The 17,274-nt window shown below is 47.2% G+C and overlaps 1 protein-coding gene across 2 annotated transcripts in view; it reads left to right on the forward strand.

The window, feature by feature from the left end:
- LOC141133794 (C-reactive protein-like) overlaps window positions 1-17,274 on the forward strand; it is a 109,971-nt gene that overhangs the window by 7,504 nt on the left and 85,193 nt on the right. For both annotated transcript variants that reach the window (XM_073623351.1, XM_073623350.1), the window contains exon 2: window positions 9,615-9,676. In XM_073623351.1, coding sequence (XP_073479452.1) covers window positions 9,619-9,676 — 58 coding nt within the window. In that variant the 5' untranslated portion in view covers window positions 9,615-9,618. The remainder of the gene's footprint in view (window positions 1-9,614; window positions 9,677-17,274) is intronic.

Raw genomic sequence — 17,274 nt, forward strand, 5'->3', positions numbered from 1 at the left:
TGTAAAGTGGCGCGTGTTTCCCGTGCTTAGAACAGTCCCTGCACCAAATGTCATTTTTAAAGGAAAAAAAGTAATTTAAAACTGGTTGCGGCTTTAATGTAATGTCGGGTCCTGGCAATATGGCATGGGTACCCCCCCAGTCCATTACCAGGCCCTTTGGGTCTTGTATGGATATTATGGGGAACCCCGCACCCAAATTAAAAAAGGAAAGGTGTGGGGCCCCCATGCCCTATATACTCTGAACATCAGTATACAGGCATTGCAAACAAGACAGGGACTGTAGGTTTGTTGTTAAGTAGAATCTGTTTGTAATTTTGAACTGGTACATTTTTAACGTGTTTAGCTCCAGCCAAAAAATCTATTTTAAGCTTTTTGGAAAACATAGGGAAGGGTTATCACCCCTGTGACATTTGTTTTGCTGTCTGTGCTCCTCTTCAGAAGATTTCACCTCACTTTTTTCTCAATGACAAATGTTTTTTGAAAATTTGGGTTTTTTGTGAAAGAAGGATTGGTAATAAAGAATCAGTGTAAAGGAGAAAAGTTTTTCCCATATTAACTCGTACAGGAGAGAATTTCCCTTCCTAAGGGTAGATTTTATCTCACTTCCTGTTGTCTCCTTCCGTTTGCAAATAGGAGTCGTTTGTAAATTGGATGTTTGAAAGTAGGGGCCTGCCCTATATACTCAGCAGAAATTTGGGCCTTAGGTGTTGTTGTGGCCATAACACTGTAAGCCCTCACAGGGCCCTGCTGTGAAATATTAGATCAAGAATTGTAATTACATGCCCCTGTTGAACAGGGGCAGAAAAATTAGGCCTTTGGTGGTGGTGGTGGTGCTGGTGCCACAACACTGTAAGTCCTCACAGATACTCTTGGTGGGCGCAGAAACAAGCCCTGCTGTGAAATATTAGATCAAGAATTGTAATTACATGCCCCTGTTGAACAGGGGCAGAAAAATTGGGCATTTGGTGGTGGTGGTGGTGCCACAACACTGGAACCCCTCACAGATGCTCTGGTTGGAGCGCAGGAACTAGCCCTGCTGCAAAGAATTGCATCAAAAATTGTAATTACACGCCCCTGTTAAACAGGGGCTGAAAAATTGGGCGTTAGGCACTGGTGCCACAACACTGCAACCCATCATAGATACTCTAGTTGGCGCGCAGGAACTAGCCCTGCTGCAAAGAATTGCATGAAAAATTGTAATTACATGCCCCTGTTAAAAAGGAGCTGAAAAATTGGGCGTTAGGCACTGGTGCTGGTGCCACAACACTGCAACCCCTCACAGATACTCTAGTGGGAGTGCAGGAACAAGCCTTGCTGCAAAGAATTGCATGAAAAATTGTAATTATATGACCCTGTTAAACAGGGGCTGAAAAATTGGGCCTTAGGCAATGGTGCTGGTACCACAACACTGCAACCCCTCACAGATACTCTAGTTGGAGCGCAGGAACTATCCCTGCTGCAAAGAATTGCATGAAAAAGTGTAATTACATGCCCCTGTTAAACAGGGGCTGAAAAATTGGGCCTTAGGCACTGGTGCTGGTGCCACAACACTGCAACCCCTAACAGATACTCTAGTTGGAGCGCAGGAACTAGCCCTGCTGCAAAGAATTGCATGAAAAATTGTAATTACATGCCTCTATTAAAAAGGAGCTGAAAAATTGGGCGTTAGGCACTGGTGCTGGTGCCACAACACTGCAACCCCTCACAGATACTCTAGTTGGAGCGCAGGAACTAGCCCTGCTGCAAAGAATTTCATGAAAAATTGTAATTACATGCCCCTGTTAAAAAGGAGCTGAAAAATTGGGCGTTAGGCACTGGTGCTGGTGCCACAACACTGCAACCCCTCACAGATACTCTAGTTGGAGCGCAGGAACTAGCCCTGCTGCAAAGAATTGCATGAAAAAGTGTAATTACATGCCCCTGTTAAACAGGGGCTGAAAAATTGGGCCTTAGGCACTGGTGCTGGTGCCACAACACTGCAACCCCTCACAGATGCTCTAGTTGGAGCGCAAGAACTAGCCCTGCTGCAAAGAATTGCAGGAAAAATTGTAATTACATGCCCCTGTTATACAGGGGCTGAAAAATTGGGCCTTAGGCACTGTTGGCGGGACTGGCGGCGCCCAGAACCAAAAATGTTCTTACAAGCTATCATCATGATCATTGAGGAGGAAGAGGATAATTATTCAGTATAACAGGATAGTCACTCAGCATCAGCATAGGCAGTCTTTGAAGGGATCTGACATTTAAAAAAAAAAATATTCCGTTACATCAGCATCAGGTGCTTGGTAGCTGGTGGTGATCCAAGACTGATTCATTTTTATGAAGGTCAGTCAATCGACCGTGGACAGACGCACCCTGTGATCGGTTACAAAGCCTCCAGCAGCACTGAATGTGCATTCCGAAAGAATGCTGGATGCAGGACAGGCCAGTAGTTCAATTGCACACTGTGTAAGCTCTGGCCCGTGATCCATCCTCAAAACCCAGTAACCCAGAGGATTTTCAGTGGGAAAGGTGTCCAAGTCAGATCTTGCCCCTAGGTATTCCTGAACCATGTAAAACAGACGCTGGCGATGGTTGCTGGAACCGATCATACCTTGGGGCTGCGGACCAAAAAATTGTCTGAATGCAGCAGTCAGATGGCCACCTTCTCCACCGTTCCTTATTTGACTGACCGAAGCCTCAGCAACACATTGTCCAGAAACAGGAGTTTGTCACCTCCCAGTCTCTGGGAACGCGTTGCACAGACCTTTCTGTAAGACCTTCTGAAGATGTTTCATCCTCTGCTCCCTCTGCGATGGCAAGATAAGGTCCGCGACCTTACCCTTGTAAGGTGGATCAAGGAGGGTTGCCAACCAGTATTGGTCCTTCTCCTTGATACCACGAATACGAGGATCCTTCCACAGGCTTTACAGGATCAGGGAGGCCATGCAGCGTAGGTTTGCTGAGGCATTCGGTCCAGAGTCCTCTGGGTCACTAAGAACAACATGGTCCGCAGCCACCTCCTCCCAGCCATGTACAAGTCCATGTGTTTCTTGGGACTGATCCCTTAAAGACTGCTGCTGATGCTGAGTGCCAGGCTCCACCTCCATACTGACACAATCATCTCCCCCTCCTCCTCCTCTTCCTGTGTGGTCGGTGGGCATGCAGGAACACTGTCTGGATAAAGGGGGCCTTGAGAGCTAAGAAAGTCCTCCTCTTCCTGCCTCTGTTCTGCCTCAAGTGCCCTGTCCATTATTACACGCAGCGTGTGCTCCAACAGGTGGACAAGGGGGACAGTGTCACTGATGCATGCACTGTCACTGCTCACCATCCTCATGGCCTCCACAAATGATGACAGGACAGTGCATGCATCCCTGACCATGGCCCACTGGCGTGGGGAAAAAAAACAAGCTCCCCTGACCCTGTCCTGGTGCCATAGACTCACAGGTACTGATTGATGGCCCTCTGCTGCATGTGCAGATGCTGCAGCATAGCTAACGTGGAGTTCCACCTGGTGGGCATGTCACAGATTAGGCGGTTCTTGGGCAGGTTAAATTCCTTTTGGAGGTCTGCCAGCTGAGCACTGGCATTATATGATCAGCGGAAATGCACACAGACTTTCCTGGCCTGCCTCAGGACATCCTGTAAGCCTGGGTACCTGCCCAAGATCCGCTGCACCACCAAGTTAAGGACGTGAGCTAAACAGGGTACATGGGTCAGTTGTCCCTGTCGGAGGGTGGAGAGGAGGTTGGTGCCATTGTCGCAAACCACCATTCCTACCTTAAGTTGGCGGGGCATCAACCACCTCTGAACCTGCCCCTGCAGAGCTGACAGAACCTCTGCCCCAGTGTGGCTCCTGTCCCCCAAGCACACCAGCTCAAGCACCGCATGGCATCTTTAGGCCTGCTTACTTGCTTAGCCTCTTGAATGCCTACGGAGCACCGCTGGTTCTGAGGACAAAGCACAGGAAGAGGCCATGGAGGAAACAGAAGAAGAGGGGGCGGTGGAGAGAGGTGTGTCAGAATCATCAGTAGTGGCATTTTGGAGGCGTGGTGGTGGAACAACCTCCAACACTACTGCACTTTGTCCTGCATCCTTCCCAGCTGCCGGCAGAGTCACCCAATGCAATGAAACTTAGGTAACGTCCCTGTCCATGCCTGCTGGACCATGAGTCAGTGGTAATATGCACCTTACCACTGACCGCCCTGTCCAGCGAGGCCAAGACATTGCCTTCCACATGCCGGTAGAGAGCCGGAATCGCCTTCCATGAGAAGTGGCGTTTGGGTACCTGCCACTGAGGAACCGCACATTCCACAAACTCATGGAAGGGGGCAGAGTCTACCAACTGAAAAGGTAGCAGTTTAAGTGCTAGCAATTTTGCCAAGCTAGCATTCAACCGCTGGGCATGTGAATGGCTGGGAGCGAACTTCTTTTGGCGGTGCAGCAGCTGGGGCAGGGAAATTTGCCTTGTACAATCTGACGTCGGTGTACCAAAAGAAGATTGCCCACAAGTACTTGGCTGTGACACACCTAATTCTACACCTTCATTCTTCTCAGTTCAGGTCTCAGAGAGGACTGAAGGTATAGTGGGGTTGGAGATCTCAGCTGATGAGGAGCAAGGAGAGGTCCTCTTTGTTCTTTGGTGTGGGTCTTTTATATACGCTTGCCAACGAACATCATGGCAGGTCAACATATGTCTGGTCAAGCATGTGATTCCCAAGCGGGAGATGTTTTGGCCACACAAGATACGCTTGAGATATATGTTGCAAATAGCAGCAGTGCGATCTGATGCACTCGTCTCAAAAAAGGCCCACATCAAAGAACTTTTGGAATAACGCGCAGAGACAGCAGCGCCCTGCACATGCGGAGCTTTGCGGTGTGATGCAGTCAGTGTGCTGCCCTTAGGCTGGCCCCTGGATGGCATCCTGCCTCGATGGTGATGTGCCTCTTCCTCTTCTTCCTCCTCCTCCTCTCTCCTATCAGGCACCCACGTTGAGTCAGTGACCTCATCATCCCCTCCCTCCTCATCACTGGAGCAAACCTGGCAGTATGCTGCAGCAGGAGGAGCATGACTGCCGGATTGCTGTCCTTCTTGGGCACCCCCTCTGTCCATGCTCACGTTACTGACTTCATCTAGCTCAGTATCATCATCAGAGCCTTCTAAACGCTGGGCATCCCCCTGGAGCATGTACCCAACACTGTGGTCAAACAGTTCGACGGACTCCTCAGGAGGACATGGTGGGGCTAGGAAAGGAGTCACTGATGCCATTGAGCTGAGGGAAGAGGCCGCGTGGGCAGCTGCTTTGCCAGACAAAGTACCCTGAGCATGGGTGAGATGGAGGAGGATGAGGACGACTGTGTCATCCACTCGACCAAGTCTTCTGCATGTTGCGGCTCAACACGGCCAGCTGCCAAAAAAAAGGCCAAGCGTGTACCACGGCCACGTGCTGATGAGGATGCACCGTCTCCATGACCAGCACTGTTGCCTCTAGGCACAGAGCCTGCTTGCCCTCTTTTATTGGCTTGTGACTGTCCGTCTCTCCTTGTTGGCCTTCCAGACATACTAATGGCCTGTAGCTGCACTAAGCTGGGATATATATATACTGATACTGCAGCTAGCAAAATCAACTGCCTGCCTGTAGTATGAGAACACCACCAACCTTCTGGAGGTAGCTTTAGCTGAACACTGTGCAGAGGTTGCACTACACTTTTTTGTAGCTTATTTAGCTGCCTGCGGTAGTGATAGGATCAGGAAAACACCACCAACCTTCTACAGGTAGCTTTAGCTGAACACTGTGCAGAGGTCGCACTACACTAACTTGTAGCTTATTTAGCTGCCTGCGGTAATGATAGGATCAGGAAAACACAAACAACCTTCTACAGGTAGCTTTAGCTTAACACTGTTTAGAAGACGCACTACACTAACTTGTAGCTTTAGCTGAACACTGTGCAGAGGTCGCATTACACTAACTTGTAGTTTTAGCTGAACACTGTGAGGAGGACGCACTACACTAACTTGTAGCTTTAGCTGAACACTGTGCAGAGGTTGCACTACACTAACTTGTAGTTTTACCTGAACACTGTGAGGAGGACGCAGTAAGCTAACTTGTAGCTTTAGATGAACACTGTGCATAGGTCACACTAAACTAACCTGTAGCTTTAGCTGGACACTGCACTACACTAACTGTAAATATTCTAGCTGCTTGACTGTGGTACTAATAGGATCAAAAGAACACCAGCAATTTTCTTCAGGTCGCTGTAAATACTGTAGCAACACAAGCCTGCCTGTCAGTAGGAAGATAACAGGAACGGATCTAGCTAAACTGAATACAGTGTATATATATATATATATATATATATATATATATATATATATATATATATATACAACACCTGGGATGCATATATATATACACAATACACTGTAAGTGTAGCTAACTGACTGACTGTCCTGCCTAATCTATCTAAATTAAATCAAATGACACTGTCTGTCTCTCTCTCTAACGCCGGAACACACACTACACGGGGCCACAGTGCAGGCAGCCTTATATAGTGTGGGGCGTGTTCTAAACCCCCTGAGCCAGGGTGGCTTTGGCCAATTAGAGCTCTCTCTACAGACGGCGCTGTGATTGGCCAAGCATGCGGGTCATAGTGCATGCATGGCCAATCATCAGCCAGCAATGCACTGCGATGCTGCAGTGAATTATGGGCCGTGACGCGCAATTCGGCGAACAGACGAACAGCCGATGTTTGAGTTGAACATGGGTTTGACTCGAACATGAAGCTCGTCCCTAGTGCCAAACATGGGACATGGGTCAAGTGTCCCTGTCGGTGGGCAGAGAGAAGGTTGGTGCCATAGTCGCATACAACTATTCCTGGCTGAAGCTAGCATGGCGTCAACCACCTCTGAGCCTGCCCCTGCAGAGCTGACAGAATCTCTGCCCCAGTGTGGTTCCTGTACCCTAAGCAGACCAACTCAAGCACCACTTGCGTAGTCCCTTGAATGCTTACGGAGCACCGCTGGTTCAGAGGACAAATCTGGAGAAGAGGCCATAGAGGAAGAAGAAGAGGAGGGGGTGGAGGAGAGAGCTGTGGCAGAATTACCACTAGCATTTTGGAGGCGTGGTGGCGGAACAAGCTCCAACAAAACTAAACCCTGTCCTGCATCCTTCCCCACTGCCAGCAGAGTTACTCAGTGCACCATGAAGGAAAGGTAATGTCTCTGCCCATGCCTGCTAGACCATGAGTCAGTGGTAATATGCACATTACTGCTGACTGCCCTGTCCAACGAGGCCAAAACATTGCCTTCCACATGCCGGTAGAGAGCCGCAATGGTCTTCCATGAAAAGAAATGGTGCTTTGGAACCTGCCACTGAGGTACAGCACATTCCACAAATTCACGAAAGGGGGCAGAGTCTACCAGCTGAAAAGACAGCAGTTGCAGTGCTTGCAATTTGGCCAAGCTAGCATTTAGAAGCTGAGCATGTGGATGGCTGGGACCAAATTTCTATTTACAGTTTAGCAACTAGGGTAGGGAAATTTGCCTGCTAAAATCAGATGTAGGTGTACTGATAGCAGATTGGCTGCAAGTACTTGGGACACCTATTGCTATACCTTCATTCCACTCAGTGCATGTTTTTGAGAGGACTGGAGGTATAGTGGGGTTGGAGATCCCAGATGAGGAGCAAGGAGAAGTCCACCTTTTTCTTTGATGTGGGTTGCCAACAGACTGCATGGCAGATCGTCATATATCTGCTCAAGCATGTGGTGCCCAAGTTGCTGCTGTTCTGGCCACGCTTGATCCGCTTCAGACATAGGTTGCAAACAGCAAGGGTGCGATCTGCTGCACACGTGTCAAAAAAGGCCCACACCAGGGAACTATTCAAAATCAATGGGGAGTCAGAAGTGCCCTGCACCTGCAGAGCTCTGCAGTAGGATGCAGCATGCTGGGACTGGGACCTTTTAGGGGGGCGTGGTCACCGGGTGATGTTGACCACGCCCCCCTAAAACGTCACAGTCCCAGCATGCCCAGGGATGGGACGGCATAAGGGGGAGGGGTCACCACCTATATAAGTCCCATCGGAGCGCTCAGAGAGCATTCTAGATGGAGAGAGCATCGTGTCAACATTGGAAGAAGAAAAGAGGGAAGAAGGCAAGAAGACAAGAAGGCAGAAGGCAGAAGTCCAGGCCACCGCTAGCAAAATCGTGGCATTAAGATAGCGGAGGAGCCAGCAGAAGAACTGGAACACCGGGAGCAGAGGTCGAACACCGGGAGAAGAGGCCAGAGAGATCAGAGAAGAACCAACCGAATGCCGGGAGAAGAGGCCCGAGGGACCCCTGAAGTCGGAAGAAGACCCCCCGGAGCTGTCTAATAAATTACTTTAGAAACCTGTGTAGTATTTTTTTCTTGACACTTTTTCCCCCAGGTGAATGGGTAGGGGTACCATGTACCCCATACTCATTCACATAGGGTGGGGGGCCGTTATCTGGGGGCCCCCTTATTAAAGGGGGCTCCCGGATTCCGATAAGCCCCCTGCCCGCAGACCCCGACAACCAACGGCCAGGGTTGTCGGGAAGAGGCCCTTGTCTTCATCAACATGGGGACAAGGTGCTTTGGGGTGGGGGGGCTGCAGGGCGCCCCCCTCCCCCACAGCACCCACCCCCCCATGTTGAGGGCATGCAGCCTGGTACAGCTCAGGAGAGGGGGGCGCTCGCTCGTCCCCATCCCCTTTCCTGACCGGCCAGGCTGCGTGCTCAGATCAGGGTCTGGTATGGTCTTTGGGGGGGACCCCACGCCGTTTTTTTGGCGTAGGGGGTTCCCCTTAAAATTCATACCAGACCTTAGGGCCTGGTATTCCCCGCGCTCTCCGCAATAGGAAAATTTTATTTTCCTATTGCAGCGAGCGCTAGATGCAGTACCCTGCCCTTGCGTCGTATCTGGTCCGTCGAACCAGCATACAGATGAAGGGGCTTTCCATCAGGAACTGAGTTTGGCGGAGTTACGACAAACAGATTTGAAACATGTTTAATTTCTAGGTCTGTCTGACTTTTTGGGAAAAAAAGTCAGCGGGAGCCTACACACGATCGGATTGTCCGGCGGACTCTGGTCCACCGGAAAAAGTCTGCTGTAAAGTCCGTTCGTGTGTATGCGGCATAATACTTCCAGCACAAGACCTCCTGTGTAGCTCTAAACTGGTAACCTGTAAACATTTTTAAAGCGTAGCCTATGGAGAGTTTTAAGTATAAAAGTTTTGCGCCATACTACAAGTGTGCAAAATTTTAAAGCATGACATGTTGGGTATTTATTTACTCGGCGTAACATCATCCTTCACATTATACAAACAAAATAGGGCTAACTTTAGTGTTTTGTTTTTTAATTCATTTTTCCTCCAAAAAAATTGTGTTTGAAAAGTTGCTGTGTAAATACCGTATGTCACAACCATCATTTTATTCCTTAGGGTATCTGCTAAAAAATAAAAAAAAAAAAGATATATAATGTTTGGGGCTTCTGAGTAATTTTCTTGCAAAAAAAAAATTATGATTTTCACATATAGGAGCGAAGTGTCAGAATTGGCTTGGGACAGAGGTGGTTAAGTAAGACATTAATTTTATTTAATCATTTTATATGTTCTCAGGGAGATGGAGCTGAGTGTTCTAGTGTTGCTGTTGGTGGTCCCCGTGTCTCTTGCAAAGGAAGGTAGGTGATAAATCCTGCTCACATTTACTGCTAGTGGAAATCAGCGATGTATAATATTCAGATTCTTCTCCGCTTTTCCATTTTTCCTTTATTTCCACACGATAGATCTGAGCTCTTTCCTTTGGATGCTCTGCTCACTGAATGACCGCCCTTAGATCACTGAATTCCATAAAAGAGTCGGGGGCTGGGTGAGGTCTAAGCCATGACCTGAGTTCAGCCCTACAGAGAAAGATGGCTTGTTAGGGTAGAGGTGTTACAGATGTCCATTTAGATCACTCAGCACTTAGTCTGCAAAGAGTGGTGGACCGGTATTGGACATTTTTTGATAGGAAAACCTCTTGGACATACTGCTCAGACCATAATGGGGGCTTTCAAATTGCAGGCATATCCATCCATCCATCACCGCCTCCCCTATCTATGCGTCCAGCCCCTTTCAGGACACTGGCTCATGGATTCCAATGCGGGGGAGGGGCTGTTTTTTTGAAGTACCGATTAGAGCCAGAGGCTCTAATAGTCTTCAATATAGGGTGGGCTCGGGTCACACAGAGTGTGCTCTGAGCCCACCCAGGTGTGTTACAACAGCGAATCAATATTTGCTAATATAACACTGATCCTGTTCCCAGCTAATCAGGAAGCTGGTTTTGACACCGGTCACCTGATTGGCTGAAAGGACATGTAGCGCTGGTAGATTTTAATCTACCGCTGATAGGTAAATCTAGTGGGTTAATTGTTTAGTTAAAGTTAAATTTGCCTCTGTTCCAGCTTGGCTGAGTTGCGTGTGGTTCCACACTGTGCTGGTGGGTGTCATTGTCACCATGGGCCGGTGTTGGAAAAGCAACGTTTTAAAGCGCATAGGTGCTCCTCTGTCCCGGAGACAACTCGGTGGAGGTGGTCCTCCGAGTTGCATTCTGGGAGAGGGTATTTATGGGACAGACGCCATGTTGTTTAGAGTAGTTTTCACCTGCTGGCCCTCCTGGCTGACAGGCATGCGTTAGGAGATCACCTCGTGGCCCTCCGATCGGGAGGCCCAAGTTGCAGCAGCGTGTGGGTGGGCCCAGAAGCTTGTCTGGGGCCTACCACAGCAGCAGAGGAATGGTCCTGGGCTGTCTATCCAGAGTGAAGGAGCTGGACAACTGAGAAGATCCCAGGGGAGGACCCATCATGGAAGGATCATGCAAAGTGCTGGTCTGGAGAGGGGCCTGGTGACTCAGTTGGAGGACGTATCCTGAAGTAATCTTACTGCATAGTGCTGCCGGGTTGGCTTAAAGGTTCAAGTGCTGTGTCAGATATTCATCGTAAACCTCTACATCCTGTGGCAGAGGATCGTATGGGATTTTCTCCAAACAAGTCTGTGGCAGAGACTTTTGTTTGTGCTGCGCACTGGCTACTAGGCAAGTGAGAGAGGCCTATCCAGGCAGGCAAAGATTAAATCCCACAAGGGGAGTACATTCAGCTACGAGCGTTCAATCCCTGATGATGTACTAAAGAATACTAAGAAAAGGTATTTGAGCTTCCCTGCAGTCTTCCTTCTACCTCTTTCCTGCTACTTCCTATGCCATCTGTTCATTAATTCATTGGAAAAGATACCCAAGTCTATGGTGCCTGCATTATCCAAAGGTAAACTCAATGGGACCCTAGACCTGATGCTGGTGAAATCGAGGTGGCAAAAGTGAAGGTAACAGCCCGCTTTAAATCAGCAGCTCCACCGAGAGTTATTGCTACAGACAGGTGATCTTATTATACGCCTAGGAGGAGCAGGGAAGAGCCACACGGTGGAAGCCGCTGTGATGCAGAGAGGACACAGGAGCTGCTTCCCATAGGAGCGCGCAATCCGCTGCCCGTAGGAGCCTGCAATCCACCCATAGGAGCCTGCAAACCCCCGCCCGTAGGAGCCCACAACCCACCGCCTGTAGAAACCCGCAACCTGACCTCTGCCTGTAGGAGCCCGCCCGCCTGCTACCGATGGGGTAAAGGCCATGGTGGGGGGGAGGGTGCCGCTGACCAACCAGGGGGAGGGTGATTGTTTGCCGCCCCCCCAAAAAAATAAACACCAGCCGCCACTGATAAAATCTATGAAACTTTAGTCAAAATACATTAACATAAGTATTTTTTAAACCAAAGTATTAGTCATCTTTCCTCTGTAAGATATCTATCTATCTATCTATCTATCTATCTATCTATCTATCTATCTATCTATCTATCTATCTATCTATCTATCTATCTATCTATCCATCTATCTATCATATATTACCAAATTCGAGTTAACATTGTTATAGATTGACAGTGTGTAAGTTTGTGATTTATAGTCCATTTTGCTATTATAGCGCTCTTATGCCTTTATCTGTTTGTTGGTTTGCACCGTACTACATTGAATTGCCTTAATACATTCATGGAAATATGGTGATTACTGCGCTTACCCCAAAACCTAAAAAAGCAGCTACATAAAAATGTGACAAACATAGAAAATCGAAAAGTGATATAGCGCTAACCAGTCAACACAAATATGGAAATATATGTGAAATAATACATAACAGTGATAATGATTCATGTAAACAGGGGCGTACCTAGAGCATTTGGCACCCGGGGCGGATCCTGTATCTGGCAACCCCCAGGCGGGTAGTCGGAGCACCACACGTTGACGTCAAGATGTCACGCGTAGCGCCTCCACGCGCCGCAGCTCGGAACCCAGAAGAATCCTCCTTCCTCTGCTTCCCCGGGAGGCCAGGTCCCTCCTCTGCAAAAACAGCACAGACTGACCTAAAGATTGTCATTGCGTGGCCGGCGCCAGACAGAAATACATGTAACTAACAGTGGCACACTTACAATGTGCTGCTGCCAGTGGCATCACTAGGGCTGGTGTCACCTGGTGCAGTAAAACATGTCACCCCTCCAAAAAAAAATGTTTTCTGAAAGTGCACCAAAGATGCAGACTTTTGGTGCACTTTCAGAAAATGCAGAAAAAAAAATGCAACCTAAGGGAAATCTATAACACTGCAGCTATAACTGCTGGTAAAATGTAGGAAGACCTCCTTTACATTGCACAGCCTCCATACCTCTGGACCCCTTCACAATACACAGCCCCCATACCTCTGGACCCCTTCACATTACACAGCCCCTATCCCTCTGGATCCCTTTACATTACACAGCCCCTGCACCTCTAGACCCCTTTACATTACACAGCCCCCACACCTCTGGACCCCTTTACATTACACAGCCCTGTACCTCTGAACCCCTTCACAATACATAGCCCCATACCTCTGGACCCATTCACATTACACAGCCCCCATACCTCTGGACCCCTTCACATTATACAGCCCCCATACCTCTGGACCCCTTCGCATTACACAGCCCCTATACCTCTGGACCCCTTTACATTAAACAGCCCCTGCACCACTAGACCCCTTTACAATACACGGCCCCCACACCTCTGGACCCCTTTACATTGCACAGCCCCCACACCTCTGGACTCATTTACATTACACAGCCCCCATACCTCTGGACCCCTTTACATTGCACAGCCCCCATTGACACCAATGCTGTGGGGGTAATATTGCATCCACTGACACCAATGCTAGGGGTAATTATAGCATCCACTGACATCATTGCTGGAGGTTATTAACAAATGGGCTTATTTTACTCTTGTTTCATTTCCATGTGCCTTGCTGCAAAAAAACTACATTTACAGCGTATTATGCATCCGTAGAACAGGAATAAAATAAAATTATGGGAGCATTGGAACTACTAAAATAAATACTGTTAAAATTTGTGAGCGATATCTGATTTGAATTAATTAAGGGCTCGTTCATACCAGAAGGTGGTGCAGCAAATCCATGTCCCGTGTGCGTTTCCCGCACTGCATTCAAAACACTCTGGGTATGTGATTTCCTGCAAGTGTATATATATTTTTCTAAGGACACCTCTAAAGCAGATCACAATTGCAGTGTGTTTGCCTGCCCCAGATCTCATGGTACCACAGTACCAAGCAATTTGGTGCAGTACGCTTTTGAGAAAGTAGTGCGTGCATTACATGTTTGTGCGATCCAGTGTGATTTCATCCCAGTTAAATGAATGAGCTGAAAATTGCACTGCGTGGAGTTGCACATGAATCCAGCAGGAACGCATTTGTGTGATTCAGGTGTGAACCATCCATAAACCTTATCTAAATTATTATGTTCTAAATATGCTCATGACTAATTTGCAATAAACTAGTATGGGGGGGAAGTTTGGCATTATCTCCCTGGACACCAGAAGATCTTGTCCCATCAGGACAAACACCCCCCCACTGTAGCTTGCATACATATAGTCTCACACTAGTGGTATTAAGGGTAATACTCACAATTCCTTATCACCACTATAGGGGGCATTTTCAAAGCTGCATTGGAAAAACAAGCAAAATATGGAACAGCAAGCAAGTAAAGTCAAATCAAAAAATTACTCTCAGGTAAATTTTATTGAAAATCATCACTCCAATCACTGAATCACCCTTTAAACTAAAAGCAGTGAGTTAGTACATTAGTGGGTGGTTGTGGAAACAACAGCTTCCCCCCTTCTCTGTTATCAGACCAGCTCAGGGATACAGAAACAAACACCCCACCCTCTTCTCACAGCACACCATGCCAAGATACACCCCCCACTCCCTTATCACAAGCTCACCTCGGGTGGTGGAGGACACTGCCAGGGAGGGCGGCTGGCTCAGCTTCAGGTACAACAGGGCAGCAGCTAGGGAGGTCTGAAAGACACAGTGTGCAGTGGCAGTTGCACCGCCCAGGCGGAGAATAGTAACAGGCCTGGCTCTGCAGTGTAGCAGTGGTGGGAGGAGCGAGGAGGAAAACACAGACCAGACCATTGCTCTGCTGCAGCGCGGGGGGGTTGATCTGGGTCACGGGTGAAAAAAAAAAAACATAGGGAGCTGCCAGGGCTCTCCCCTCCCTCGGTAAGTGGTGTCACCCGACCCGGGCATTGACCGCACCCCCATAGCAACGCCACTGACACCCCCCAATATGTGGCACCCAGGGCGGTCCGCACCCCCCACCCCCCATTGGTACGCCCCTGCATGTAAAAAATCAAAAGTCCATCTATAAAGCAAAAAAAGTGAACCAAACACTCTAACAACCATTAAAACATTATTCCAATGGTGAATGAGGTATATAGTGCTGTCCAACATTTGCAAAATAGAAAAAAACAGAATAAAACGTCCAACACCAGATGATGGGGAATCACAGGAGTTAAAGGTGAAACACTGTCCAGTGAAGAAACATCAAAGATGGTATGTCATCAACAACAAAGAGAGATGTATATGCTCTCACCGGAACAGGTGGAACAGCGACGTAGAGTCAAACAGGCAGGATTCCACAAAGGGCAGATATGTGGACCTCGGGGTGATTGAATACCTCCGGGACAAAATCCAGGGGAACCGTGAGCGACCTCCAAACGGACCTCCAATCAGAAGGGCATCGAGACTGGATCCTGATGATGGATTCAACTGGATAGTGGAGCCACTCGCATCCAGATAATATGTGATAAAAGAAATGGCTTCCACATAGTGTAGGTCAAAAAGGTATTTTATTACTAAAAAACAGCATGTAACAATAAAAAGTGATCACGAATAAAAATGACCCTGTTGAAGACCCATTGGTCAAAACACGTATGGCTAGGCTCATTATCTCCTCAAACACTCATCATGTTTTTTCACTTTTCACATTTTTTCACTTTTTCCCCTTTTTTTTCACTGTTTTTACACATATTTTTCTCATTTTCATACATTTTTTTCAGAACACCACACTTACAATCATCCCCACACAGGTGGAATGTAGCAGCAATCAAGCATGCTATGTGGAGGTTTTCTTGGCTGGGGTGGGGTTCCTGGCCTCAGCTCTGGAACAGACAACCATTTGGGGTCCCATGCTCCTCGATGCCAGCCAAGCACAGTGCTCCAGCCGACCTGTGAGTATAGATCTCTCTTTCCCCATGAGGTCTTTTCTCCCTTTGAAGGGGTAGAACATATTTGCTAACATTACATATTTATTTATATTTACAGTTTACTTTTGTACTCAACTCCTGATGAATGGCATGTAGCCATGAAACGCGTTGAGTTTCCATGGGGTGATTAGACAAGTCTGGCTCATTACTTACCTACTGGCCCATATATACTTTTTATACATCCAAAATTCATTGAGTACTATGTAATTATCAATGTGTACAGTATGTGTATCTTATAGCAGCTCTTTTGCATATGATGTACTAATGCCTGCCAATATGAAACCTCTTGTAGTATATTTATTAATATTTGCTATCTTTTATGTGCTGCCAGGCTAATGTATATGTATCCATTATGTTTATGCCATTGTACATGTATATATATGAAAATACTTTTATACTATTGTTACAAATAAAAAATGATTACTATATACTCTACCTCCACAAGTCAATTGCCTCATTTAAAGTCCCACACTCCCTTTTTATGTACATCATCTCCACATTTCCTGGTATTTTTATTTGTGATCACTTTTAATTTTTACATGCTGTTCTTTAGAAATTAAATACCTTTTTGACCTACACTATGTGGAAGTCATTTCTATGTTCCACATATCATCTGGATACGAGTGGCTCCACTATCCAGTTGAATCCATCCTCAGGATCCAGTCTTGATGCGTTTCTGATTGGAGGTCCATTTGTAGGTCGCTCCCGATTCCCCTGGATTTCGTCCTGGAGGTATTCAATCACCCCGAGGTTCACACATCTGCCCTTTGTGGCATCCTGCCTGTTTGACTCTATGTCACTGATATTGGAGTCCACCTGTTTCGGTAAGAACATATACATCTCTCTTTGTTGTTGATGACATACCATCTTTGATGTTTCTTCACTGGACAGTGTTTCATTTTTAACTCCTGTGATTCCCCATCATCAGGTGTTCGGCGTTTTATTCTGTTTTTTTCCATTTTTGCATATGTTGGACAGCACTATATACCTCATTCACCATTGGAATCACGTTCTATTGGTTGTTAGAGTGTTTGGTTCACTCTGGTTCAACCATTTTGCTTTATAGATTTTTTTACATGAATCATTATCACTGTTATGTATTATTTCACATATATTTCCATATCTGTGTTGACTGGTTAGCACTATATCACTTACCACCTTAATACATTCAACTGATTTACTGTGGAGCTGGTTGTGGCCTTAGTCTTGTGCTTTCTTAGAGTGGGAGCCTGCTAACACTTAAATTCACAGGTGCCAATGGTCTTCAGTATACGACCAAGTGTGTCAGTGGGGACCGAACAGTTTAGAGTCATGGCAGAACAGAGAACCCATCATTACCAGTGACTTCTTTGGGGGTAACCCTACATGATAAAAGGACTTTTTGGCATACTTATTTTGCTCCAGCTTGGCTCAATGTAGGTATCCATGATATGGAAGGCTGCTGAGGATGCTGGAAATCCCAGTATTAGTCCAATTTGCATACAGTGATAGCCACCATCTTCTGGGCGCTCCTCCAGCAGCTTCTTCTCCCCACACTGACCATGGGGTCACTTGCATTCATAGAAATTCATAGAAATTAATGAGATTAAGGCATTCTGTTATTGAACGAGGTGGAGAAC

Source organism: Aquarana catesbeiana, linkage group LG03 (genome assembly GCF_042186555.1).
Source record: "Aquarana catesbeiana isolate 2022-GZ linkage group LG03, ASM4218655v1, whole genome shotgun sequence".
Taxonomy (NCBI): Eukaryota; Metazoa; Chordata; class Amphibia; order Anura; family Ranidae; genus Aquarana; species Aquarana catesbeiana.